This window comes from Stigmatopora nigra, chromosome 18, assembly GCF_051989575.1.
Source record: "Stigmatopora nigra isolate UIUO_SnigA chromosome 18, RoL_Snig_1.1, whole genome shotgun sequence".
NCBI classification, from domain to species: Eukaryota; Metazoa; Chordata; class Actinopteri; order Syngnathiformes; family Syngnathidae; genus Stigmatopora; species Stigmatopora nigra.
Genome location: NC_135525.1, coordinates 11,996,134 through 12,021,939, shown reverse-complemented (window position 1 = coordinate 12,021,939; position 25,806 = coordinate 11,996,134). Strand labels below are relative to the sequence as shown.

General features: G+C 55.4%; 6 protein-coding genes across 19 annotated transcripts; 3 read left to right on the top strand and 3 right to left on the bottom strand.

The window, feature by feature from the left end:
- Window positions 1–400: 400 nt before the first annotated feature.
- Window positions 401–4,778, bottom strand: trim16 (tripartite motif containing 16). 2 transcript variants are annotated; one of them, XM_077738711.1, is made up of 8 exons: window positions 4,642–4,778; window positions 4,272–4,522; window positions 3,599–3,936; window positions 2,833–3,162; window positions 2,575–2,746; window positions 1,798–1,893; window positions 988–1,371; window positions 401–757 (listed from the first exon to the last, which is right to left on the bottom strand). In XM_077738711.1, exons 2-8 carry the CDS (start codon window positions 4,465–4,467, stop codon window positions 531–533), a joined length of 1,743 nt encoding a protein of 580 aa, XP_077594837.1. In that variant the 5' UTR covers window positions 4,468–4,522; window positions 4,642–4,778; the 3' UTR covers window positions 401–530. The 2 variants fall into 2 exon arrangements, with proteins under 2 accessions (XP_077594837.1, XP_077594836.1); XM_077738710.1 differs by lacking the exon at window positions 4,642–4,778 and having other exon boundaries at window positions 4,272–4,629.
- Window positions 4,779–4,993: 215 nt separating this feature from the next.
- LOC144211443 (urokinase-type plasminogen activator-like) lies at window positions 4,994–15,331 on the bottom strand. 7 transcript variants are annotated; one of them, XM_077738714.1, is made up of 13 exons: window positions 7,989–8,418; window positions 7,526–7,647; window positions 7,372–7,444; window positions 7,169–7,270; window positions 6,925–7,078; window positions 6,717–6,808; window positions 6,586–6,639; window positions 6,444–6,497; window positions 6,321–6,380; window positions 6,062–6,257; window positions 5,839–5,987; window positions 5,474–5,775; window positions 4,994–5,338 (listed from the first exon to the last, which is right to left on the bottom strand). In XM_077738714.1, the coding sequence occupies exons 1-13, from the start codon at window positions 8,009–8,011 to the stop codon at window positions 5,100–5,102; spliced, it is 1,620 nt and encodes a 539-aa protein (XP_077594840.1). In that variant the 5' UTR covers window positions 8,012–8,418; the 3' UTR covers window positions 4,994–5,099. The 7 variants fall into 7 exon arrangements, with proteins under 7 accessions (XP_077594840.1, XP_077594843.1, XP_077594845.1 ...); XM_077738717.1 differs by lacking the exon at window positions 7,989–8,418 and adding exons at window positions 14,907–14,987; window positions 15,145–15,331 and having other exon boundaries at window positions 5,032–5,338; window positions 5,474–5,987; XM_077738719.1 differs by having other exon boundaries at window positions 5,032–5,338; window positions 7,918–8,415.
- hid1b (HID1 domain containing b) lies at window positions 8,309–12,539 on the top strand. 6 transcript variants are annotated; one of them, XM_077738709.1, is made up of 17 exons: window positions 8,441–8,522; window positions 8,664–8,813; window positions 8,872–9,039; window positions 9,100–9,228; window positions 9,820–9,920; window positions 9,992–10,102; window positions 10,170–10,500; window positions 10,566–10,706; window positions 10,770–10,860; window positions 10,932–11,083; window positions 11,164–11,245; window positions 11,351–11,515; window positions 11,583–11,845; window positions 11,910–11,969; window positions 12,073–12,164; window positions 12,235–12,393; window positions 12,462–12,539. In XM_077738709.1, exons 1-17 carry the CDS (start codon window positions 8,457–8,459, stop codon window positions 12,523–12,525), a joined length of 2,325 nt encoding a protein of 774 aa, XP_077594835.1. In that variant the 5' UTR covers window positions 8,441–8,456; the 3' UTR covers window positions 12,526–12,539. The 6 variants fall into 6 exon arrangements, with proteins under 6 accessions (XP_077594834.1, XP_077594835.1, XP_077594833.1 ...); XM_077738707.1 differs by having other exon boundaries at window positions 8,872–9,228; window positions 10,170–10,362; window positions 10,444–10,500; XM_077738704.1 differs by having other exon boundaries at window positions 11,164–11,515.
- On the top strand, window positions 12,714–13,762 carry LOC144211444 (DELTA-actitoxin-Aeq1a-like). The gene is made up of 3 exons (XM_077738720.1): window positions 12,714–12,855; window positions 12,914–13,023; window positions 13,274–13,762. Exons 2-3 carry the CDS (start codon window positions 12,920–12,922, stop codon window positions 13,698–13,700), a joined length of 531 nt encoding a protein of 176 aa, XP_077594846.1. The 5' UTR covers window positions 12,714–12,855; window positions 12,914–12,919; the 3' UTR covers window positions 13,701–13,762.
- A 56-nt stretch (window positions 15,332–15,387) lies between the features above and the next one.
- LOC144211217 (monocarboxylate transporter 4-like) lies at window positions 15,388–18,627 on the top strand. Its single transcript, XM_077738260.1, has 6 exons — window positions 15,388–15,598; window positions 16,341–16,582; window positions 16,667–16,810; window positions 16,902–17,500; window positions 17,641–17,821; window positions 17,893–18,627. The coding sequence occupies exons 2-6, from the start codon at window positions 16,360–16,362 to the stop codon at window positions 18,144–18,146; spliced, it is 1,401 nt and encodes a 466-aa protein (XP_077594386.1). The 5' UTR covers window positions 15,388–15,598; window positions 16,341–16,359; the 3' UTR covers window positions 18,147–18,627.
- Window positions 18,628–18,710: 83 nt separating this feature from the next.
- On the bottom strand, window positions 18,711–24,994 carry csnk1db (casein kinase 1, delta b). 2 transcript variants are annotated; one of them, XM_077738262.1, is made up of 10 exons: window positions 24,515–24,994; window positions 23,336–23,446; window positions 23,009–23,157; window positions 22,418–22,646; window positions 22,135–22,305; window positions 21,892–22,040; window positions 21,590–21,761; window positions 21,377–21,510; window positions 20,971–21,041; window positions 18,711–19,864 (listed from the first exon to the last, which is right to left on the bottom strand). In XM_077738262.1, exons 1-9 carry the CDS (start codon window positions 24,588–24,590, stop codon window positions 21,009–21,011), a joined length of 1,224 nt encoding a protein of 407 aa, XP_077594388.1. In that variant the 5' UTR covers window positions 24,591–24,994; the 3' UTR covers window positions 18,711–19,864; window positions 20,971–21,008. The 2 variants fall into 2 exon arrangements, with proteins under 2 accessions (XP_077594388.1, XP_077594387.1); XM_077738261.1 differs by lacking the exon at window positions 20,971–21,041 and having other exon boundaries at window positions 24,515–24,993.
- Between the last annotated feature and the right edge of the window lie 812 nt (window positions 24,995–25,806).

Below are 25,806 nucleotides of genomic sequence, written 5' to 3'. Positions count from 1 at the left end.
TAAAGAGCAATACTGCGTGTCCTGCGAGTGCAATCAGTGGATTGGCATCAGCTGCTTGTCACAGCCCAACCCCCGATCCTTCAAAGTTGGTCAGCTCAGTCAGTGTGAGGTGGCTTGAGCCAAAAGCTGCCCCCACCCTCCTCTCCCACAGCGGCCCAACCCCCGTTGATTCAATTTTGTCAGCTACGTGTGTGTGTGTGCCTCTTTCACCTTTGCAAAGCCTCCCACCCCTGCCTGTTATAAACTGTCGGGAGCCAATCCAAGCCTTTTTTTTTTCAAACATGGGCCATCAAAGGGCAAACCATTGACCATTTTGACCCATTTAAGAGCACCTTTGTTGAATGATATTTCACCCATTATGTTCTACGCAGCTGTGTATGATGACAATAAAGGCTTTTGATTTTGACGATGATTTATTTCAAGGCTCAAAATGACCCCCCAGCAGTTGTGAAAGTGCAAAAAAAATAATGTAGAATTCTTTGTATTCATCTCATCTTGAAGTTGAATGTTCAGCATTTCCGCAGGAGCCTTTAAGGAGGCGGGACGGCGTTGGCGGCGGGCGACGTGGGCGGAGAGGGGCTCTTGAGAGGCAGGGGATCGCCGGGCGGCACCAGAACCACCACGTTCTCTTTCTTGGACAACCAGAAGGCAGGATAAAGCGGCTCCAGGAATTCGGCCCGGTAGCTGTGGATGAGGGTCATGTCGTGGTCCACGCCGTAGAAGGCCAGGAGCCCCCCGGGCGAGTCCACGTAGACACCTGTGGAAAAGCCACACAGAAAAGGAGCACTCTTTCAAAAGGGACTCTTCTTGTAGGAAAAAGTGCGACATTCAAATATGCCAAGAAGTCAGAAGTGGGCCAGAATGAAATGTTCCCTGAACTCCTTGAGTGTGCTACACTCAAATGCCCTGACCAATCTATTGAATCGAAATGAGTGCGATATCAAAAGGCGCAGTCGGGCTGGCCAAGATGGTCGCCAAAGTACTGACCGATGCGCGTGAACTTCCCCTCGGCGAGCGGCGTCTCCACGCCGCCGTGCCAGGCGGAGAAGCTTCGGCCGTTCCACTGCAGGCACCAGGAGAAGCTGTTGCCGGTGATGCAGCGGTCGCCGTCGGCGCCTTTGCGCTGGATGCTCTTGTAGGTGAGGCCCAGGTGCGTGCCCTCGCCGCCCTCGCCGCCCACGTCGGCCTCAAAGTAATGGCGGCCCAGGTAGAAGCTCTGCAGCGCCAGCACCTGCCGCCACTCCTGGAAGCGCTCGGGTACGTCCGGGTAAGGGTGCTGCCAGGGCGTGGTGTTGGTCACCTTGCGGTTCTCTTCCGTCAGACGCAGGAAGACGTGGGCCGTGTCCGGGTCGAAAGTCACCTGAGCGCCATCTACGGCGCCGAGGGAGAAAAAAAAAAAAAAAAAAGAAGAAAAAAAACAATGCAATTTGTTGCGGGTTCCAAGTTCGATTGAAAAAAAAATGCTCACGATAACCTTTTAACAATGCGGTTACAGCTCTATCTAGTGCACGGGTGTCAAAGTGGCGGCCCGGGGGCCAAGTGTGGCCCGCCATATCATTTTGTGCGGCCCAACAAAGTCAATCCTGACTTTCTATCTTAGGATCAAATGACGATAGATGTACATTACATCTCCTGATTTTGCCCTTTTTAAAATCAATCATGGCCGTGTTTTTAGTTTAAATATACCAATATTTTGCGTTTTCCACTTGAAAAATATTTTGTTTCCATTTAAAAAAAACAGGATTAAAAGAAAAATAAGCTCAAATAAACACGGCTTGAGGGAGCCGGAGCACTCACATTTGAGGAAGTCGGCTCTGGTGACGGGTTCTGGAACGCTGCTACTGTGTCTGGCCGCCACCACGGCCTGCACCGTGGTTTTGATTCCCATTTTATCTGAAAGAGAAGCGGAGCGGCGTGGCGTGGCGCCTTCACCCACGTTTTGTCTTTGAACGCTGACCTGCCTGCAGCTTTTGCCTTGGCGTATTGGCGTCACCTGGCCGCTCTGACCATTTTCACACGGCCATTTTGGAAAACCTTCCCAGGGCGTCGGGCACTTTTCACCCGGTCGCCGAGAATTTGGAAAAGTTGACACGGGGCCGGAACATTCCGCACGTGTGAGGGCACGCCCGCTCAAGTTCATGTTTTCGCCCTGCATTTGGAACTCTCGGAGCGCGGGTATCAAAGTGGCGGCCCGGGGCCCAAATGTGGCCCGCCGCCTCCTTTCGTGCGGCCCCAGAAAGTCAATCACCAGTGCCGACCGTGTTTTAGGCCCTAAAACACAAAGTCGGCACTGGTGATTGACTTTCTGGAAATCAGGAAATGTAATATAAAACTATTTGAATTGAACCCTAAAATTTAGGGTTCAATTCAAATAGTTTTATATTACATTTCCTGATTTTGCCAATCACTGGAAAATGTCTTTTGTGTGTTTAGTTCAAAAGGCATTTTGTAAAATCTAGGCGGCAAGATATTCAACGGTGGGATTTGGACATGAACCTAAAAGTCTATGCGGTCGTGTGGTTACAACTCCAGTGTGCCGTGTCAAGGTCAAAGGTGAGGAAAACTCCGGCTCACCCGTGTTGCACGTCTCCTTGACCTTGTCCACAAAGGACGTGGCCAGCGCGGCGCAGAGGTCCCGCGTGGCCTCGGCGATGACGCGGCTGACCGAGTCCAAGCGGTCTATCAGGCCGATGGAGACGCCGGGCAGGGAGATGTCCGAGGCTTCTTTCTTCCACTCGCAGTAGTCCTGGAGGGGCGGACGGGTGAACGGCGGTGCCCGGGACGGGCCAATGGGCAGGCGGATGCGCCGGCCACCCCCCGCCCCCCTCCTACCTGCAGGAAATCCACGTGGTTCTTGTTCCTGGAGACCTTGTCCACCAGGGCCCGCGTCTCCTGGAGCTGGGCGCAGCGGGCCTCCAGGTGGGCGCGGATGCCCTCGGCCTGCCGCAGGGCCTGCTTCTCCTCGCCCTCCAGGATGTCACCCACCTCCCGCCGGGCGGCCTCGGCGGCCGCCAGCAGCTGCTGGAACTGGGCCCGGATGACCTCGCGCACGGCGCCGGCCGAGCTCTGGATGGAGACGGCGTTGAGCTGCAGCTTTTGGATGGCTTTCTCCGCCGCCGCCAGCGTCTGGCTCATGTCGGCGCGTTTGTCCTTCAGCTCTCTCTGTCAAACGTGGAGGTAGGTTACGGATCTTAGGGCTTTTGACCCAGAAATGAACGGGAAGTGGCCCCAAAATACAGGAAGTGAGTCAAGACAAAACACCAAGCAAAAAAAAAAAAAAAAAAGGCGTCATTGTGAGAGGGCTCAGGAATGCTACAGAGGGGAGCGGGTGTGACCCAAAATCAACAGGAAGCCATCCGCAACTGCCCTGAAATCTAGCCCAAGTAACAGGAAGGGAGACAATCGGTGCCCTGAAAGCAAGAGGTAAATAAGGACCGCGACCGCTAACCCAGGGGACAAAATCTTAGCAACATTCCTCATTGAAGCCAGCCAACGACGCAAATAGAGCCGCCGGTGTTGCGTTACCGCCAGTGGGACGAGCGCCAAAGCCACGGCCGGCGTTAACCGAGGGGCCGGAAGGACCCGAAGGGCCACCCACCTCCAGCCGCCGGCGCGCCTGGGCCACGGGGACGGCTTGGTGGCCCCGGTGCTCGTCTCCCACGCAGTCGGGGCAGAGGCAGCGGGCGTCGGCCAGGCAGAAGAGCTCCAGGGGGCGCTTGTGCAGCTCGCAGGTGCGGCGCTCGATGTCGCGCAGCGGCTCCAGCAGCCGGTGGTTGTGGAACTTGGCGTTCTCCAGGTGGGGCCGCAGGTGCTCCTCGCAGTACGACACCAGGCAGGTCAGGCACGACTTGACGGCCCGTCGCGGGCGCTCCATGCACGAGTCGCACACCACGGCGTCCCGGTCCGAAACGGGCTCCTCCTCCTCCGGCGACGACTCTGAGCGCAAAGAGTGGTGCCATCGTCGGTGGTCGTCCAAAAACGCTACTAATCGTCAAAATCCATCAGGGAGGGCGGCAACCAAAACACGTCGGTGGATTGGCTGCCAGTCCTCCCACTTTGAGCGCCGTCATTGGCAGTCCAGGCTGCGTCTGAACGAGCCATGGCGGACGGCATTCATTGACTTGACAATGAAGCGATGATGCGTGCCGTCGGTAATTAAAGGAGTAACATCGGCAGACGATCGGCACCGGTCGATATCGGGAGTGTGCAAAAAAAGAAATGCTTAACTATCAAGGAAGGAAAGTTGCGCTCTTCCCGTCTGTGCTCCTCACCCGAGTTTTGTTCAGGAGCTGCTTCCGTTTGAGGGCTTCCCCCATGGGTCTCGTCCTCCGGGGCTGTCTGTGGAACCTTTCCTGGAGCCTTTCCTGGAGCCTTTCCTGAAGCGTTTCCTGGAGCCTTTCCTGGAGCCGGCTCGTCCTTCCGCCCTTCTTCCTGCTCCTGCAACTCTTCATCTTGAGCTTGTTCCATGTTTGCTGCCGTCTGTGCTCGTGACTTTCGCGTGAGGATCGTGCGTCAGCGGCGCCTGCTAGTCCGGGAATGGAAGAAGTTAACCGCCTAGCCTCGCTTTGCCTCCGAGACGTCGTCGTGGGTCTAACCGGCTCCCCTCCCAAACTTCCCTCCCTCACTCAATCACTCACTCACTCACTCGCTCGCCGCTTCTTAGGCGGGTGGAGCTAGCAGACGGCCAAACCGGCTGGGACGATTTCACTCACATTCCAGCCGGAGCGAGCGCCAACTTGCCCCGCCCTCGCACTCGCAGGTAAACGTCACCTGAGCCAACCCGAAGGCGGTGCTCCACAACCCCCGTCTTCCTTTTTCTTTGACTTGTACTTTTCAACGTCGACTTTCCGGATTGACATCGTCGATAAGAGAAGTCGAATCAATCGGAACGAAAAGAACGGCATTTTTTTTGTAACCGAGCCCATGTAAGCTCCCCGGGAAGAACCACATCACCACCAGGTGGCTGAAAAAAACATTCAATCACACATTGGACATCATTCTTTTTTTTTTATTGACATGAGAAATGTCCAAAATAACTTTTATCTTATGAAAAGTCAATGCAAAATGCTGGCTTCTTGCTCAAGGAGACTCGGACCGGCTCATCCGGGCCAAAGGTCCAAGTGGAAAGAACCACTCTTCCACCGAGCCGCCAAAGCGTGGCCAAAAGTAAAGACGGGGGTCAGATGGGGACGTAGCGGCGGATCCACGGCACGTAGTTCTTGACTTTGGCGTAGACGCCGGGGCGGCGCTGGCGGGCGCAGCCTTCGCCCCAGCTGATGACGCCCGTCAACACGAAAAGCCCGTCCACTTGGCACACCAGCGGGCCGCCCGAGTCGCCCTGGACGTGAGAAATCACCCCAAATGTGCTCAAAGCATTTTACTAGCATATTTTTCAGGTGGGTATGCAAAACGTCACGGGGTGACGTCAAACGGATGGGGTTCACACGCGCCACGTCGGTCGGGCGCCACCTACCTCGCAAGCGTCCCGCGTCCAGTCGGGGCGGCCGGCGCACAGCATGTTGTGGTTGATCTTGTGGCCGTAGTAATCGCTGCGCCGGCACACGGCGTGGGCCAGCACTTTGACGTGCGCTCGCCGCAGACGCTGCGAGTGGTACCACAGGCCCCGCTTCTCCTTGCCGAAGCCGGCGATCTCGCACGGCAGGCCCGCCGCCACGTCCGGGACTTCCGGGGACCCGGCGGGCAGGCACGCCCGCCGGGCGCCGGCGCTCTCCCGGGCGCAGCCACCGTTCGCTCGCGACTTGAGTTTCAGCAGCGCTGCGAGGACGCACTTTTCCGTTATCAAGGACGACCGCGCCATAGTCGCCCGACCACTCGTACCGACGTCGTTGTCGTAGTTCCCCTGGTCGTTGTTGAAGTCGGGGTGCCGGATGATCTGTTCCACGGCGAACATTTGCTCCAGGGCGTCCGTCCGGTTGAGGGCGCTCTTGCCCAGCGCCACCAGGAAGCGCCGCTCCGCACCCACGGATCTACGGGAGAGGAAGCCACCGGCGACTCGTCGGGGAATTCCAAAAAACAGGATCTCATTCGGGCCCAAAAAGACCTGTCGGGGAAGCAGTGGGCGGCGCTGAGGACCCAGCATCCGGAGATCAAGGTGCCGCCGCAGCGGAAGATCTTTTCCTTGGACCTGGCGCGCCACAAGATGGCCGCCATCCACGGGTGCGACTCCGCCGGCGTCGCCGAGCCGCCGACGATGCGCAGCTGCTTCCGCCGTGAGCGGCGCCCGCACGTGGCCCACGCTGGCGGGAAAAGGGGAAGGTGCGTCGGCACGCCGCCGCCAGAGACGAGGAGGCTGACCTTACCCGGTCTGGGGGTGCGTGGCGGTCCCTCGGTCGCCGCCGCCGTCGTCGTCACAGCTCCGGCTACCGGGCCGTGATTATTTTAATTAGCGGGACACGCAGGAGCAATAAAGAGGCGGAGCTCACCCGCCGGTGTGATCTGCCACGGTTGACGGGTCACCGCCCACGTGATCGGTCGGACTGCGAGAGCGCAAACTCGCTTTCACCCAAAAAGTCGCACAGTATTGCGAACTCACAAAAACATAGAGGTTGGGTGGGCGGAGCTTACCCGCTGGGCTCATCGGCGGGGCCACGGTGGAACGCGGCCAAGCCAACAGTCGCACTAGGAGAGCGCCATTGGAGGTTTTCACCAGGTTTGCCATCTCCGAGGCAGAACGCAAATGAAAAGGCGGCCTTTACCGGTGTCGCATGGAGGAACGTGGCAATATTCCCAAAGCAGCTGCTGGTCTTTCCACACGTGACACCAGGGACGGCGCTTGAAGCCTACATTCCTGAAAATAGACAACAAATATATTTTGATGTCACGACAGGCCATCGATGACACGGACGGCGTTAAAACGCGTCTGTAATAACGGCGAGAGAACGGAGGCGGCCGGCTCAGTCGGACCTGCAGTAGTTGTGTCGGCCGCCGTCCACGTCGGAGCTCAGGTAGCGTGACCCGGTGCCCCGGTCCCATCGGAGGCACGGGCGTCCGCTCTCCGACACGGACGCCAAGCCGCGGTAGTAAAGTCCGACGCCCTCGTAGCAGTCGGCGCCGACGGCTGCGGAGAAAGCGGAGCCTCCTGTGGATCCATTCTCATCGACATAGCCCCCCCACCCCCATTAGGGTCAACGCAGCAAGAGAAACTCACGCGTTTGGCACCATGTCCCATGAAAATGGTCCGGGCACAAGCAAAACAAGTGTCGACCCGTCGTCAGGCTGGGGACGGACGTTCCTCCGTTCCGGCAAATCGCTGGCAAAGGCGGAGAGCTGGGCTTACACGGAGACGGGCGCGGGCCCGCCCGCCCGCCCGCCTCACTGGCGGCTCCCCCAACGCGTCGCGACTTGACTCACCCTGGCTCTCCCACGAGGACCGCACGGTCTGCCGCCGCTGCCGCTCTCTTCTGCGCTCCCGGCCGCGTCGGTTCTGGAAAAACAACCACGATTAGCTCGGCTTTGGCGGGAAGGAAGGGGAGACGGTCGGTGGACGCCAGCGGGGGTCTCTTACGTCGGCGGCGACGACTGCCGGTGAGCACCAAAATGCCCAGGCGAGTAGATACCAGGCTACGGCGCTGCGCATGGCGCTTCACGTACACGCCAAGTGGGAGGCCAGGGGTGCCTCCCAGGAAGCTGGAACGCAGGAACGCGTACGCAGACGCATACAAAGACACACACACACACACACACACACACACACACACACACACACACACACACACATACATGTCATTAAAGAAAAATCACTTCCATGCACGTACAAAAACTAGGCGATGCCCAATTGGACACTGACATACGTGCACAAATAAATATAAATGATAATGAATGTACACAAACATAGGGATATGAGACACTCATTGGTTAACATCCATGTTCATAAAACTAGTAGCCTCACGCACTTACGTTCATGTTTCTGGAGGGTGGTGGACATGCACACGTGTGGTGTCACTACATATAAATAAATAAAAGCTAACCTCCAATGAGCTAGTGAAGTCATGGGAGGCCAGCAGCAGAGGGTTCGAATTAAAGAACGGTTGGAAGTAGTCACGTCAGAAAGTTTTCCATCCCGGAGATCCTGCCGTTCCCGTCAGTTCCTGTTGACTGCTGCCTTCGAGGACCCTCGGAAGTGAGAGCTTTCGAGATGACGCCACGATACCTGCGTATAAGTTCTCTCTCTGGGGACGCTTTAACAACCCGGACATTGTTGAACTGAATAACTTGGTATAGTGGTGAACGAGTGAGGACAGCAATGCCTCGCAGTCAATCAGCTACGGTGGTGATGAATAGGCATAGTAACTACGTTCGAGGGATCCCTGAACGCCTCACCATCATCAGTCGACCTCCCTGCTGTCAGTCAGTCGAGCCTGCCGCTTTTGGAAAGGGCCAATCGGACCGAGCCGAGTCCAGCCGAACCGAACCGAGTCCAGCCGAACCGAACCGAGATGGGAAGTAGCGACAGCAAAGTTCACTTTAGAAAGGCTGTCGTTCAGCTGGCCAGCACCACTCAGGTCGGACAAACACCTCACCGGGACCGTCCCGGCGCCAACAGATGTCACTTTTTTTTCTCGGAAAATGTGTCGATACGGCAGCTTTGAGGTTATCGGCTACACGTTTGACTCTTTCTCTGCTTTTTTCCTCGCCCCGTGCAGCCCGTGGAAGCGTCGGACGACGTCTTCTGGGAGCAGTTCTGGGCCCGCCCGTCCACCTCCATCCGGGACGTCTTCGCCTTGGTTCCGGCGGCCGAGGTCCGAGCGCTGAGGGAGGAGTCCCCGTCCAACCTGGCGACCTTGTGCTACAAGGTGGGTGGCTCCGCCTCCACGGCCTCCGCGACCTCGCCGGCTGACCCCTTGGTCGCAGGCCGTGGAGAGGTTGTCCCTCGCGGCCCACGCCGGTTGCCCGTCGGAGCGGGAGCGCGCCGCCGCCCTGAACTGCGCCCGTCTGCTGACCCGCCTTTTGCCCTTCATCTACGAGGACGCCGACTGGCGGGGATTCTTCTGGGCCGGCCCCGTGGCCGCGCTCAAGCAGGTCGGGCGGGCGCCAAATCGTCGGGCGTTTACGCCAGCGTTGACTTTTGTCCATCCGCAGCACGACGGCGACGACGACTGGGACGGCGGTCGCCCACTGGGCCAGTCGCTCCTCCTCGTTGTGGCCGACCTCCTCTTCTGTCCCCATCTGACCGTCCGAGGTCTCGGAGACGGAGACGGCGGCGGGCGGGTGAGTGAGTCCTGGACGGTGGCCGTACGTCTTGATTCATCGGAGAAGATATTTGAGTCCCGGAAGGACAGCTGGTCTTTGTTTTCCCATCTGGAATTGCACCAACAATTCGTTAAACACAAACACAAAGTGTTTTGGAGTTAACGCTATTTGCGCTCAAGTCAACTTTCCTCCTAAACGCCGTTTAGGTGGAATCGATTCCTCCAGTTTCCTCCGGAAGCTGCACATGCTAGGCTAGCCGTAGAGTTTTTGTGGGTTCCGCGGCTAAAGCTAATTCCAGGCGGGTTGTCTGCTTAAACGCACCTTGTTTGATTAGAGGGCGGAGCAACTCGACAACCTGAGTAAACACGGCAGGCGCCCACGAGGGGGAGGCAAACCCCCCCCTGGCCTGCCTGAGATAAGGCTACAAAAAAAATGTGTGACTTTTGAATATGACTAGTACTACTGGGTACAGACGAATGGTCATTCCCATTGGACGCAAAGCATTTCAGTTCTTTCCGAGTATTTCAGTTGAACTATCTAAATTGAATGTTTACGTGAAAATGGAGCAAACGCTAGCACCTAAGATGGCCCACTCTCCGTCCGGTGCAGGAAGCCGGCGCCGAGGCCGTCGACAGCTGCGAGTTGATCTGGGAGGCGGGCGTGGGTTTCGCCCCATCGCCTGCGCTCAACTCAAGCCACGATAGCAACAGGTGAGGCCACGGCGGTGGCGGGGGCTTCATTTTGCACATCCTTGACTTGTGGCTTTTTTGGGGGCGTGAAGAACGGAGCTCCTCAAACTGCTGCTGACGTGCTTCTCCGAGGTTCTTTACCTGTGGCCCGCCCAGAGCCAGCGCAACCCATGGGTGCTCTTCTTTTGCTCCGCCGCCAACAGGTAACCAGAGTTAAGCGGGCTCATTTCCGAACGCGCCTGAGCTTCGACAATTGTGGGGTGCGCGCAGACACGCCCTCCCCTTGTTCACCTCTCTGCTGAACGTGGTCTGCGCCTACGATCCCTCGGGGCGGGGCTTCCCCTACGGCCACCTGCTCTTCTGGGACCGGCGCCTGGTCCTGGTGGAACAGGCGCTACAGGTGCTGGTGGTGGCCCTGGAGAAGCCGGGCCCCCCCGAAGCCCAGCCGGAGCCCGACTCAGACGTGAGGACCGCTTCAATTCCTTCAGTTTCTCGAGCTCGGTCGCCGGAAACCAGGGTCTTGACGCCCTTTGCTTCCGTCCAGTCGGGCCAAGACCGCAACCAGTTTGTCGACTTCCTGTCCCGGATCCACCGAGAAGAGGTGAGGGGGCGCAACGGTCGAGGCGACGGCCGCGTGTCCTTCTCTTCCCTCCCTGTACTTTGTAGGATTTGAGCTTCGTCCTGAGAGGCGTGATCCGCCTCCTCAACAACCCTCTGGCGCAGACGTACCTGCCAAACTCCGGCCGGAAGATCGGCTTCCACCGAGAGCTCTTGGTCCTCTTCTGGAAGATCTGCCACTTCAACAAGGTAAGAAGAGGCTGCGTCCGGGCCAGCGTCAGCGTGGCGTGGAACTCTGACGCACCTCTGCAGAAGTTCCTCTTCCTGGTGCTGAAGAGCAGCCACGTTCTGGACGTCGTGGTGCCCGTCCTCTTCTTCCTCCACGAGGCCCGATCCGACCCGGGTGAGTTTTCAGCCGGGGTGAGTTGACGCGGGCTGGCCGGAGTTTGACGAGCGGCGCGGTGCGTCCCGTAGCCGCCGTGGGTCTGGTGCACACGGGCGTGGCCATCCTGCTCCTGCTGAGCGGCGAGAGGAATTTTGGCGTGCGCCTCAACAAACCTTTCACGCTGCGCGTCCCCATGGACGTCCCCGTCTTCAACGGGACGCACGCCGACCTGCTGGTGGTGGTAAGGAGGCGGCGGGAGGCGGCGGGAGGCGGCGGGAAGCGCCGTCAGGCGGCGGGCCAGCCTTCCCGATGCCTCCGCAGATCTTCCACAGGATGATGACGGGCGGTGGACACGGACGACTGCGACCGCTCTTCGACTGCCTGCTCACCGTCGTGGTGAACGGTGAGCGTCGTCGTCCGCCGTCGTCCGCCGTCTGTCTGCGTCGGGGCCGCCCAACTGGGGTCCCGGAGGAGTCCAGGTCCACGTTGACGAGTCTTTTTCTACTAGTGTCCCCGTACCTGAAGAGTTTGTCCATGGTGTCGTCCGACAAGCTGCTGCACCTCGTGGAGGTTTTCTCCCAACCCCGCTTCCTGTTCTCGGCCCCCCAGAACCACCAACTGGTCTTCTTCCTGCTGGAAGCCTTCAACAACATGGTCCAGTACCAGTTTGACGGTGAGGACCCGCGGCTCGCCCCTCGCCGTCGGCCCCCTAACGAGACCTCGCGTGCCGTCCCCGTCAGGCAACAGCAACCTGGTCTACTCCTTGATCCGGCAAAGGAACCTGTTCTATCGTTTGGCCAACACGCCGACCGACGCGGCCTCCCTCGGCCAGGCGCTTTTACGCCAGGAGAAGAAGAGGAGAGAGTGCGAGCCGGCTCCGACCGGCCCCCCTTCGGCCATCCAAACGGGTCGGGACATCTGGGAGCCCCCTCGCACCCCGGACGGGGGCCCCGGCGTGGGTGGAGTCATCGGCAGCGAGTCCGGCCGGGAGCGTGAGCGACAGGTATGCATTTACCGACTCCGAGGATTTTGTCCGTGGCCATCTTAACGCAAGCAATCACTTCCAGGACACTCCGCCGGAGAGCCGAGCCGGCTCTTCGTCGCCTTGGACCGCGACACCTGACTGGGTGGGTTTTCACCACTTGGTCGGTCGACATTGTGCCTGGTCCCCGTTCACCGGGCTTGTGTGTGTGGTCCCCTTTTGAAACGGCCCCCGTGTGGGGCTTGCAGGCGCTGTGTTGGAAATCCAAACTTCCCCTGCAGACCATCATGCGACTCCTGCAGGTTCTCGTCCCTCAAGTGGAAAAGATATGCATCGACAAGTAAGTCCGCCTTCATCCGCGGCGAGACCGGCGACGGTGGCGGTTTTTTTTTTCTTTGCCCGGCGCTCAGGGCTCTGACGGACGAGCGGGAGATCCTGAGTTTCCTCCGGCACGGCACTTTGGTGGGCCTCCTGCCGGTGCCGCATCCCATCCTGATCCGCAAATCGCAAGTCAACGGCGCCACCGCCTCGTGGTTCCGCACCTACGCGTGGGGCGTGGTCTACCTGCGGTGAGTGCCCGGACGCCGGCGTGAGCGCCGGGGACGGCCGCCCTGACGTGCTTTCCCGCTGACCGCAGCCACCTGGATCCGGCCATCTGGTACGACACCGACATTCGACTCTTTGAGATCCAGAAGATGTAAAGCGGGGATTTTTTTTTTGGGGGGGGGGGCTCAATAAAATCCATGGGTCAAATGAATGGAGTCTTCAGTTATTGCCACCGCGCCCGGCAGGGGGCGACGTCGTTTTCGACACCCAGACGAGGGCGTGGCGTCGGCGGTTGGACGAGGGTTGCGGGCGACCGGTCGGGGAGGTATGGGGCTCGGACGGGAGCGGCCCGGGCGTGTCTTGTGGAATGCCGCCTGGAATGTGGTCCGTTTGTCCTCGGCTTTGTCTGTGTCTTTGCCACTTTGCCACTCGGACCCGTCGAGAGCGGACTCAGATTGTCGTTCCTGCGCGTCGCCCCAATCAAAGTGAGTACCTTATCATGGTCATGATGACGACAATGTTGATGAGAGAAGTGTATTTCAGGCCAGCATGCCAGAGACCGCCGAGTCGCACGCCTTCCACTTGACCACCAACCGCAACTGCACCATCGAGGTCCTCAACCTGACCTCGGCCTTCTGCCTCACCAACCCCAAGTAGGCGTTCCGTGTCCAACACGCCGGCTTTTTCCGTCTCCTTCTTGGTGGCGGGAGCAAAGATCCCGTTGAAAAAGGATCCAAAGTTATTTTTTCGCCACCCGTTCAAAGATAGAGCGGCTTGAAAATGGCGCACTGGGCTTGTGGGCGCGCCAGATACAGTGGAATGAATTTTGATGGGGCTTGGGGCTTTTTTTTTTGTTTGTTTGGGTGTCATCAGGGTCCACATGGCTTTTTTTTGTGTCATCAGGGTCCACATGGAGAGCGGGTTCCCCTACAGCCCCCCGCAGCCCACGGTGCGCCTGGGCCGCGGCGAGGTGTGCTCCTTCACCAAGGACGACAACACGGCCTCGGGCGCGGTGGGCCTGCTGACCTACGAGCTCTTCCACATGAGCAAGAAGCAGTGCAGCGAGATGTTGGCCGTCATGTTCTCCGTGCCCTTCGACTACACCTTCTACAAGAACTGGGTGGGGGTGGGCATCTTCCCCAAGTCCCGCCAAACCGACGAGAAGCTCTACAAGGAGATGTACAACTCCAAGGACCAAGGCGACTTTGTGCGCCACAAGGCCGACGGCTCCGGCGTGGAGTACCGCGGGCGGGAGCTGGAAGTGGCCGCCTGCATGTCCAACGAGGGTCACGCCATCATCAAGCTGGAGATCCACGACAGGTCCGCCTAAAGGTGGCCGTCGCCGTTCCGCCGCTCCCTCCGTGACGATCATTAAAGTGGAGCTTGACTCGTCCACGGGTTCGCCTCTCGTTTTTTTTTTTTTTTCTTAAACTCGCGGCCTCAAACTCGATATACCGGTTGGCTGGGGTTGAAATTGAAAATGAAAAGTGTGGAAAAGAACCTGGCTTAGAGACGGTGGCCAGAGAGCGCAATTACGTACATACGGTGGCCGCATGGCAGAGTGGAGCAGGCGCGCCCGTCTCCTCTCGGGCGCCATCGCCGTCGTGGGCATTGTCGGGCGCACGACGTTGCGTGATCCAGGTCGGCGTCCGCTGACTCCAAGTCCCGCGTGACATTTGAAAACAATGGCCTCCCGTCGGCTCAAAGAGAGTCGGCCAAGAGGCTGGAAGGCTTTTGGCAGGGAACGAGGGATGCTTGGCGAGAGGTCGGGTTGCGGAGGGAGCCAACTTAGCGGCAAACTTCATCTTGCTCTCCGTCCATCCTTCCTTCCTCCTCTTTCTCCTTTGAAACAAACAAAAAAAAAAAAAAACAAGGAAAAGGGCAATATCTGGGAAACCTAGAAGCTGAAGGCCAAATATCCTTAGCACATTGTCTGACATGAACTCAAAGTGACTCACTAACCAACTCACACAAATGCCATTCCTGGAATAAAATGTTGTATTCGAGGTTTAGATCCTCTAACAATATCAGTAAACATACATCACTTCAAATATCATGGGATAGACAATGCGGCGCGCGTGGGGCTCTATTTTGCGACCGTTTAAGAGCGTCTGCCGTTGGATTGCCAGTCCAGCATTGCAACATTGGCCCACTTCATCTGTTCTGTTTTGGGCCACGCTGTCACACATTCAATTATCGAAGGATTGCTTCAGCTTGGCCCACGTGACTGAAGGGGTCGTGGCGTCGTGCATGGCCTTTGAGCGTTATTTGATAAGGTTTCCCTTCGGTGCCAAAGGGGGCGCGAGAGCAGAGCAGCTGGCCCAGTCCGGTCGGGCCCGGCCAGCGAGCCCAAAGGCCATTCCCAGGGCGCGCCGTTAAAAGGCCACGGAGCAAAAATGGACCACAAAATGTACCCGACGTGGGCTCTAACAGAATTGGCGTTCCCTCTTGGGAGAAAGCAAGCTAGGAGGGCCAGTTGAAAAAAGGAAAAAAACTAAAGTATTCCGTTTTGTTTGCCTTGGCTTAGTCCTCCTACCTGAAAAGGCAGCCGCTTCCATTGTATAAAGTTGGAGCAGCAGCAGCAGCAGACGCCTTTCGCAAGTGTCAAACAAATTCTCTGGTGAAACAAAGATAGAGAGAGATTAGGTCTTTGTCAGATAATTACAATTCAAAAGGCCAAACTACTGTTGGACGTCATTTCCCCTCAGCCCAGATACATCGGAAGATTGAAAAGAAATCCGACTAGCTGCTAGGCTAAGGGCGTTTTACGGTACCTGGCTGGGTTTCCATGGTAACTGCACGTAGGCAACTCTTCCCCGGTGACGCGAGCACAGCGTCGATGGTTCCTAGAGCATCTTCAAATCTTTTATAACCTATAGTTCAACATTGTATTTCTAAAATAGGTTTTTAGCAGGGTTTAAAAAAGATCATTTGTAAAAATGCCTTTCGTTCGTTCCTGTCACGTTAAAAAAAAAAAGGGGGGGGGGGGGGGGGCTCTTTTGGAGTGATGTAAGTGAAGAGAGATTGCCCCGGCACGAACGCACGCACGCACGCACGCACGAACGCTCGCACGCCCGCCCGCCCGGCCGGTCCGGACTGCCCAGCGTCGCTCTTTATAAAACCGGTGACGACAGCACCTTCACGTGGTTTGGACTCAAGCGGCTCTCCAGCGACCGAGACGAGAAGGATCACGACGGGACGAAACGGGACGGGACAGCATCTCCACAGGTAAGGCTTGCCCAAAGCATCTCATCCCGAATTTGTAATATAGCCCGACGAATCAATAGGTTTGATTTTGACAGCCGACGAGCAATTGCTTACTAAAAGAAGCAACAGGTAGGAGAAGAAAAAAAAAAAACCAAAAGATGATGACGAGCAGGGCGATTGGAATTGGAAAAGCGGGGCGAAAGAATATTTGCAAACAGCAGTCACGCCAAGGTGGTGAAAAGGACATTTTGATTGGATCAAATGACAGCGGCGTGACGGATGGCGATTTGACAGCTCAAATGGGCGGCGGGGCAGCGAATGACGTCAAAGTGGACACCATTGATTCCGCGAGGAGACGCCGCGGTTCTCACGTACGCCAGACGGACAGCCAACCAGTGTCCGCGTGACGTCACGCTCGCAGAGAAACGGCCTTTCCCAGAATAGAAGGATGCTTTTGCTCAATGTTACAATCGAACGTACCTTTTTCAAAAACAAACAAACCCAAAAAAATAAAAATACACAAAGCTAATGTGGTTGATTTTCCCAAAAGAGAAAATGACAAGCATGCTTGGCTAAGACATCCGGGCTCTTAAATGAGTCGTGGTGTTGATATTACTTTGGCTCTGGGTGGAAAGGCACTGTCGTTTGACTGACGTTTAGGGGGCTAAAAATTGCAATGTACTCACGCCAAGGTACGCCGTGGTCCGATGTTCAATTTGCGGGGCTCGCCGATGTCGCCCCGCCCCCCTTGTAACCATTGCAGCTGGTGACTCGGGCTAAAGATGGGGGGAGCTGTGGCGGACGAGGGACCCGGCGGGGTCAAGGCCCCCGACGGCGGCTGGGGCTGGGCCGTCCTGCTGGGCTGCTTCGTCATCACGGGCTTCTCCTACGCCTTCCCCAAGGCCGTCAGCGTCTTCTTCAAGGAGCTGATCCAAGAATTCCACGTGGGCTACAGTGACACGGCCTGGATATCCTCCATATTGCTGGCCATGCTCTACGGCACAGGTGAGACGGTCGGCCGCTAAGGGTCGCTAAGGGTCGCCGTCCTTCAACTCAATCTCCCCCCCCCCACCAACCGCCTTCCTCCAGGTCCCCTTTGCAGCGTGCTGGTCAACCGCTTCGGCTGTCGACCGGTGATGATGGTGGGCGGGATCTTGGCTTCGCTGGGCATGATCCTGGCTTCCTTTGCCACCACCGTCGTGCACATCTACCTTTCCGTGGGCGTGGTCACGGGTGAGCGCAGCCTCGGGCCCGAAGCCCGACCCTCGGCAAGCCCGCTGACCGTCTGCCTCCCTCCCTCGCTCGCCGCGTGGCCGTCTGCCAGGTCTGGGCCTGGCTCTGAACTTCCAGCCCTCCCTGATCATGCTCAACCGCTACTTCAGCGAGAAGCGACCCCTGGCCAACGGCCTGGCGGCCGCCGGCAGCCCCGTGGCCCTGTGCTGCCTGTCCCCGCTGGGCCAGATCCTGCAGTACCGCTACGGCTGGAGGGGCGGCTTCCTCATCCTGGGGGGGTTGCTGCTCAACTGCTGCGCCTGCGGGGCCCTGATGAGGCCCCTGGCGCCGCCCCGGGAGCGCCGGGACGCCGACCTCCCGGCGGCGGCGGAGAAGAAGGCCCGGCCCGGCAGGAAGTTGCTGGACCTGAGCGTGTTCCGCGACAAGGGTTTCGTGGTGTACACGGTGGCGGCCTCGGTCATGGTGCTGGGCTTGTTCGTGCCGCCCGTCTTCGTGGTCAACTACGCCAAAGGCCTGGGCTACGAGGACACCCACTCGGCGCTCCTGCTCACCGTCTTGGGCTTCGTGGACATGTTCGCCCGTCCCCTGTGCGGCGTGGTGGCGGGGCTCAAGTGGGTCCGACCCAAGTGCGTCTACTTCTTCAGTTTGGCCATGATCTTCAACGGCGTCACCGATCTGGTGGGCTCGCAGGTACAATCCAAGAAAAGCCTCCAGTTTGCCCGGGGCTCTCGTCCATACTGCCTGCCTCCCTCCGTCCCTCCCTCCCTCCGTCCGGCATTGGCCGCCCCTTCGAGTCCGGTCATTTTTGTCCCCCCCGTCTCCAAATTCAGGCCCACAATTACGGCGGTCTGGTGGTCTTCTGCATGTTCTTTGGCTTATCCTACGGCATGGTGGGCGCCTTGCAGTTTGAAGTCCTCATGGCTATCGTGGGCACCGACAAGTTCCCCAGCGCCATCGGCCTGGTCCTCTTGATGGAAGCCGTAGCCGTACTGCTGGGTCCTCCGGGAGCGGGTAAAGTCACCAGGCGAATGACCGGCACACGGCGTCCGCGTTGACATCATCTCCCTTCCCCTCACCCTCAGGTCGCCTGCTGGACGCCACTCACAATTACACGTACGTCTTCCTGCTGGCCGGCTGCGAGGTGGTCTTGTCGGCCGTGCTGATGGGCGCCGGGAACTTCCTGTGCATCCCAAAGAAAGGGCGAGATCCGGAGGCCGCGCTGGAAATGGCCGCGCCCGCCGCCGCCGCCGAGGATGAGCGGGAGAGCCTGGGGAAGCAGACAGAGGGGAAGGGGGAAGAGGAGGGGAGGGAGAATACTGGAGAGGGTTCCTCGTAACGATGGCCAGGACCAAGAATAGTCATCCCGTTAGTGGTATCAACGGCTTCGGCGTCATCTTGAATTGAAATACTTCAGCTGGCCAGCGCCACCTGGGAACATTTCACCAGCTCCGTCGTGGGCATTTTTCTCCACACGTCCACTTAAGTGTGTCCCTTTCAAAGGAGGCCTCGCTCAACGTTGCACTCCAATGATTTGATTTCAATAGGCGTGCGTTCAAGAAACAGGGATGTCTTTTCATGCACTTTTCTCAAGAGTCACGTCATTCCCCTTTTAAAAAGTCCACTGCAAGCTAGCCCCCCCAAAAAGTGCTTTGTTTCTGTGCTTCTTGTAAAAAAATTACAGACTAAAAGGACATTGGCTTGGTCGGCTACTTTTTTTGCTTTTTTTGGGGCCACCGTTAATCCAATCTCACCACGTGACAATTACTGTTCTGGAACTACTATGTCGTACTGAAAATAAATGTAGGTGTGGCATTGATGGTCGGTCTGGTTATAGACAGAATCGGTAGCGCAAAGGCCCGCGTTGACCAGCCGAGTGGGAGACACGCGAGGTACACCAGCGTACAAGGAGTTATTTATTTACAATTTAAGTACACAAATACAAGTGGCAAATATAAATGTGAGAACAAATGTTGGCTATTTTCTCTAACTGGCTGACCAGAAAAGTGTCAAAATGCCACACTAGAGGGCAGCAGAGAGACTGACATTATAAGCAACGTCCGAGACCATCTAATCCAATTTTTTTTTCTGGTGGGTGGGGGGGAATAAAACTCAAAAACAAACCCCAAAACCAATTGAGCTCAACAAGCATGCAAAAACAAAAGCTTTGCCCCTTACGTGGCAAATTTCAAATGGAGGGAACTTGAGAGGGGAAAAAAAAATCAAAGGAAAATGCCCCACCTCTATGTCTAGGTATGGAAAAACAATTGTCCACATTCAGTACACTGACCGTGAGGCCAAAAAAAGTGTGCAGGGATGATGGGATGAGATACACACCACCACCATCACCACCACCACGACAACGACGACACAGCACAAACAATTACGTCCGCCCCCCCTCCTAAACCCGAGCTTGAAAAGAATGCCGAGACTTGTTCCTAAACTAGGAAGGAAAAGGAGAAGAGGAAAAAAGAAAGAAAAACAACAAATCTATGTACACATCTACATTGCAAGTATTTCACAGTTTCAAACGTTACCAAGACAGAGCAAAATGTTTTATCTGTACACAGCCAATAGAAATTGGATCAGGTGTCGGGGGTGGGGGTCTATTGTTGCTCACACTACTGTTTTTTTTTTGTTTATTTTCAAATCTTGTAACGCCGGAACCTTATCTAAAAAAAAAAAAAAACGAGTCCCCGAGCACGAGACAGCCAAAAGTAGAGGCCCGGCCAGCCGCCCGGCCGGCCCGGGGCAATAAAAGACGAGAGTGTGGGGAGAGAGCCGGCCGGTTAGGGAGGGTAGGCAAGAAAAAGCGCTTCCGCTGAGAGCTGCTTGAAGTGTGGTGTGGCTGGATTCCCGTGGAATTCAGAGCGGCGGTAGTACTGTACTATTGGCTTGCTTGCTTGTTTACTTGCTTGCTTGCGTGCGTGCGTGTCCATCGGTCTGTCAGTCAGTCTGCCTGTCTGTCGGTCTGTCTCTCGGAGGACCGGAACCCGTGACACCGGCTCACCGAGGAGCCAGAGAATGGAGACCGGCGGGCAGGGCGCTCGACACCATCTGGAGGAGAGCGCAGATAAAGAGTCAGTCAGTCGGAAAGACAAAAAAAAAAAAAAAAACACCCCATCTATATACCCGATACGTGGATGTGGTCAAATATTGCACTTCAATATGCTTTGAAAACGATTCCGGCCAATTCGGAATGGCTTCTCCTACATGTGGTTATATGGATTCTTTTTTTTAGAAATTGTTGCCCTTTCTCTCTAATAGTGGCGTCGCAGATCATACCTTTTGTGGCCATCCAGTCATTACACAACAACAAACCTGCCTCCTATTAAAAATTTTGCCACACACGCAGCATTTTTTGGGGGGCGGGGGCTTCCGATTCCAATTGTGCGCCGTAACCGCACCAAAAGACCTTTCGTCATCTCGGGCGGCGGACGATAGATCGCCACGCCGCCGTTGACGATAGAACGGGTGCAACGCTACTTAGAGCGTGAGCGCTCCGTGTTGGAACAACTGGATGTTGCGCTTTCAGTCAGCCAAAGCCATGCGCAAGCTCGAAGATGCAACTTTTTTTTAAATTACCTTCATCTCGTGCAAGTGTCACGGAGGGGGGAGGGGTGAATTTCAAACTAAAAATCAGAGGAGGGGCGTGCGGCCAGGTAAAAACAAGACGGGGAAAAGCCACAAGTGCACCAAGCCACACAGGAGGGGGTTGCTCACTCGCCGTGGCTGGAAGCTGGCGAGCAACAAGCCACAAAGACAAGGCCGCGGGAGGGGGATAGGCTCTTTCCATTGGGGTCCGAGGAGGCAATGGGGGAGATGAGCCAGTCTTAAACTAGGGCGCACACCGCCGTGCATTATCCAGACCAGTTCTCCAGACCGCCACTTCGGCGGGTCGGACGCCCATTGACTGACTCCCTCGTCCAGACTGGACGACGGGTTCCTCAGTTCATGGAGTCAACAGTAATGGTTTTTTTTGGTTTGTTTTTTTAAATATCTGAATTTGTCTGCTCAGACATTTGGATGGATGGAAAATATAGATATCTAAGAGCGAGGAGACCAAGTGGGGGAATCCATGAAAAAGCAGTACAGACTAGAACTGGAAGCTAGATCAATGCATTCCTTGTGCTTACACAGGGGGTGGTGGGGGGGCGACTCACCCGGCGTTGCCACGGTCACACCAGCACGTGGCGAGCGTCTACTTGGCGTGATGTTCGTAGGGAATGCTATTCTGAGGTTGGGGGAAGGGAGACACAAGGCCCAAAATGTCAAGTCACAAAGCTGCCCGTCGTGGCTCCATGCCAGGTGGACCCACGCAATAACCGCCCGCCTTCCACCCTGTCGCGTTGGGTGGGACCAAGCTCAAATTGCACGGTTTTCTTTTGTCCTTAAGCGGCAGCCGCAATCAAGAAATTTGGATTTCATTCGTCGGCACGCCCGTGCATTACTTTGGCCTTTTTCCCTCATTTTTTTTAATTTTTTACGCCAGCCAGGCCAAAATGAATCCCTTGGTTTGTTATGGACGAAAAGGCGGCAGCGCCAAGAGAGACGTGGAATCGGAAGTACCTGTGAGGTGGACATGCGAGAAGTGTCCTGTCGTCCGGTCAGATCCGACGAGGAGACGTTGACCGGGGCGTCGCGGTGAAGGCGCATGCTGACTTTGCGCTCCCGCTCCATGCCGGACGCTTGACGCGGGGAAGCTGGTGAGCACGCGTCAAAGACTGATCAAAGACTGCTCAAAGACTGCTCAATAGTCGCCCGAGCAAATAGACTACCAACCGGCGTGCGAGGTGGGCGTGAGGGGGGCGGGCGGGGCTCGATCCTGGGCTCCCCGAGGGCGTCCCGAAGCGGCGGCGGGCACTCCCCTGGCGGCCGGATTCCTGACGGGCCTCAGCCTGTCCTCTCGGTCGCGCCGCTCTCTTTCCGCTTCCTCCGCCGCGCGGTTGGCTCCCTGTTCGGGCCGGGTGACAAGGCCGTCGGCGTTTTGGTCGCGACGCACGTCCGATCCGTCTGGACCGGCGGGACACGGTTCCAATACGGGACGGGACGGTGGTGGTGGTGGGGGGGGGGGGGATACTCACAAACTTGAGCATATTCCAGTCAAAGACGTAGTCGTAAGAGAATCCCTGCCGGTGGAAAAGGTTGCGGAAAAGCTGCCGCAGGTACGAGTAGTCGGGCTTGTCGTCGAAGCGCAGGGAACGGCAGAAATTCAGGTAGGTGGCAAATTCGGCTGCGGAGAACACACAAACGGACGTGAGACGGACGTTCCGTCAGACCGGACAGAGAGAAAAAAAAAAAAAGGCCTTGGATTGCTCTTGACTCACATGGGTATCCTTTGCAGAGGATCTCAATGGGGGTAGACATTTTCTTCTCGCTAATGCGCTCGTACTTTTGCCTCTTGGTGGCGGCCTTGAGGCCTTGCCAAGGCAGAGAGCCCAAATTAAAATACATCAGGACGTAGCCCAAGGACTCCAAGTCGTCACGCCTGGACTGCTCTGTAAAGGAAAAAACATTTAAAAGGGCTGGAAATTCTCATCAGGTGGAGGGAGGGAGGGACGGACGGACGAGTAGGAGCACGTTGGCATCGGGGACGAGCGCGCCGCCTACCGATTCCCAGGTGGGTGTTGATGGAGGCGTATCTGGCCGTGCCCGTCAGGTTCTTGTTCTCGCGGTAGGGGATGTGCTGGTGAGTGCGGGCGTCGCGGTATTTTTTGGCCAGGCCAAAGTCAATGATGTAGACCAGGTTGCCCTTTTTTCCCAGCCCCATCAGAAAGTTATCGGGCTTCACGTCTCGGTGGATGAAGTTCTTGGAGTGGATGTACTCGATGCGGCTGATCTGTGGCAAAACGGGAGGGGGGGGAACCACAAAGTGACCATACGCTCGCCAGTCCAGCACCAAAGTGGCATTTTACGGAGCCGTCCGTAGCCTAATCACGCCATACCGACAGGAAAAACTACGTTTAGCAGATAGAAGTGCGGCCGAGTGAGATGACGCAATGACTTTTCGGGAACCCCCCCCCCCCCACTAAACTTGTCAGAGCACGGTCCACGGAAGAATTTGCAACGTTGGAAAGCCCCGCCCACAGCATTGTCTGTGGGGAGATGTGCCAGGGCACACAGCAACCAAGCGAGCGCTCCTTCCCATGCGGACGGCTTTGGGAAAAATGCTCGGAGACACGTACGTATCCGTGACCTCACCATTTGATCGGCGAGGAGGAGGACCGTTTTGAGGCTGAACTTGCGGGAGCAAAAATTGAAGAGATCCTCCAGGCTGGGTCCCAGCAGCTCCATCACCATCACATTATAGTCGCCTTCTGCTCCGCACCATTTTATAGATGGGATACCCACTAGAAGAGGGAGGGAAGAGCAAAGACACCATTTTCATATTCCCCTCAGTGGAAATTCCAAAGAGGGCTCAAGTGGCAAAGAGCAGACTGTCTGTCTGTCTGTCTGTCTGTCAATAGGCACGCACTGATGCTTTAGAGGCTAAATCTAAAATGTCAATATCTTTCTTTCTTTCTTTACCTCCTCCCTGCATCATCTTGTAGATCTTGCTTTCAATGTGAAGCTGGGGGTGCTTGGTCTTCACACATTCCAATTTAATGGCAACCTCTTCGCCCACGGAAATGTCTGTGCCTAAAACAATAAACAATTGTAAACACAACAGTGAATGGAAAACATTTACATCGACGTAGGAGAACAATTGTGGTCATTGGACACGTTGTCATTTTGTGATGGAAAATGCCATTTAAAGTGGTAATATTAAAGGATAATAAAGGAACAGCCTCAGTATGAGTGAGCAAATAAGCTGCGTCAAAGTAGTATCCGATTCCAAAATACAGCCTCGCGAGATGTTCATTTGAGCTGGCCGAGCCAGACGTTAAGTACGCCGTGGCTAACTGAACTTTATTCTCATACGATTACCACTTTATTCTCGCACCCACAATAGCCCCCCACCCCTCCCCCATTGTTCTGGCCCTAATACACCATCATACAGTTCCACTGAACTGATAGCCAGTAGAGATGCAATTTTGGCTGTGAAATGATTTGAAAACGATCGAATGAATCTCTCTCTCTCTCTCTCAGGGGAGAAAGATGAGACTTGAGTGTGTGGCCGGCCTTCCTGGTGGTTGACGGGTTGGGTTAAGCTACGTTAGCTTAGGTTAGGGCAGTGCTGTACGTATGTACGTATTGTGTAACTACGCCAAGTGTTTGTCGAGCGACTCGCAAGAAAAAGAGAAGCTTGTAGCAACGGGTAAACAACAGGAACTTAAGGGTGGGTCTTCTCGGCTCATCTTGACACAACCCACAAGTATGCATCATTGACAGACAGGACAGGCCGTTTCATTTTACGTCATATATATTCGAGCTAAGAGATGGCATTTCCTCCCACAAAGTGCTATATATTTCGCTCGTTGACATGACGATTCAACCCAATCGCCGTGTTTCCCACCACGTATCGACAACATTAGCACATAATGGAGTCGAAGCAACAACTCCAATGGGATCATAATCAGAGGCTAGCAAAAAAAAAAGTGGCTGGTAGTAGTAACACAAAGGTGAAGTCCGCTCCTAATGACGGAAACTCTCTGTACGTCTGCCAGAACGTGCTAGCTAGATAATAGCCACCCCCCCCCCCACACACACGTCAATCAAATAGTTGAACATAGCAAACATTTAGTATATATACAGTGTTTGACTTACCTAAATAGATGTCACCAAACGAACCACTTCCGATTTTTCTGCCGAGTCTGTATCGGTTTCCGACTCTAAGTTCCATTTTGTCGCCAGCCAAATAAATTCAACGATTCTTGGTCTTCGATACACTTAGGCTCCCACCTTTTCTTTATTTGACCACCCCTTGTTGAAGTGGTTGACCAGCCAGCAATTCTCAATTATTTTCTCCTCGGAATCTGTTTCTTCTGTACGATCCAAAATTCACCATCCCCTATTTGCTTGTCCGGAAAAAAATGACATACAATTTTGGTATCAATCAAAAGGGTAAAATGTGTAGTTTATGCTCCCTATCTTTGAGATATCATTTTTAGCCCCCAAAAGACAGGATTGAAACGGATTAAAGACCCTTGGCAGGTTCTCGTACGGCTCTGCTAGTTCGTAATGCTAGTTCTTTTTTCCTTTTTTTTCACCGTCGTCGTGAGAATGGGGTGTTCACAAACGTCACTTCCCCTAGCAACTACCGGCAGATATTGAGAGCACACAAATAAATATAAGTGCCGCAGAACAATATTCATCACTTAGAAAATGAGGTCATTCTTCATCATGAGTAACAGCATGCCAAGCGCATTTATACGTGTTTTAGTCATTTGTGTCGAAATGATTTTGGGGTACAAACATAGAAAGTACATGCGTGGCGTCGCGCGTATATCGGCAAACAATGTATTATTCAAAGACGACTTTACTTGCAAGTCAAAGTGATTGACCTTCCAATGAAGGCACCCGGCCTTGCATGGGCAAAAGAACGTCGTCGTCACATACCCGTGTCGATCGTGCCCAAATCTGTGCCCCAGTCTCGGCTTGCTCTTTTTTGATTGGTTGAGCGTACGTCAGCTGGTGACGATTTTTGTTATTGGTTACACAGCGGCCAATCGGCACGACGAGAGAGGCCTCTCACATGGCTAAACTGTTGTTCCTCAGATTGGATAACAGTCGCGCACGTGTACAACAGCATTCTGCATGTCGTCTTCGAGTTGCGTTCAAATCCCGTGGGACTAAAGGCCGAAAACAAATGGATAGTTCATTGAGAAATCATTTCAGTCAAGGAAAAAAATAAGACTGGGGCAAAAACTTTAGATGAATGGCAAACAGAGCACTTTAAAACTATTTAAACCAATGATTAATTATAATATAACTATTAAACTTGATTTACAGCTAATATCTTTTACATTTACATCAGCCAGATTTGATTTTTGCATGATTTTTTTTTCTGGTCACCCTACAACAACAAAACATCTAGGATGTTCTCTATGTAGTAGATG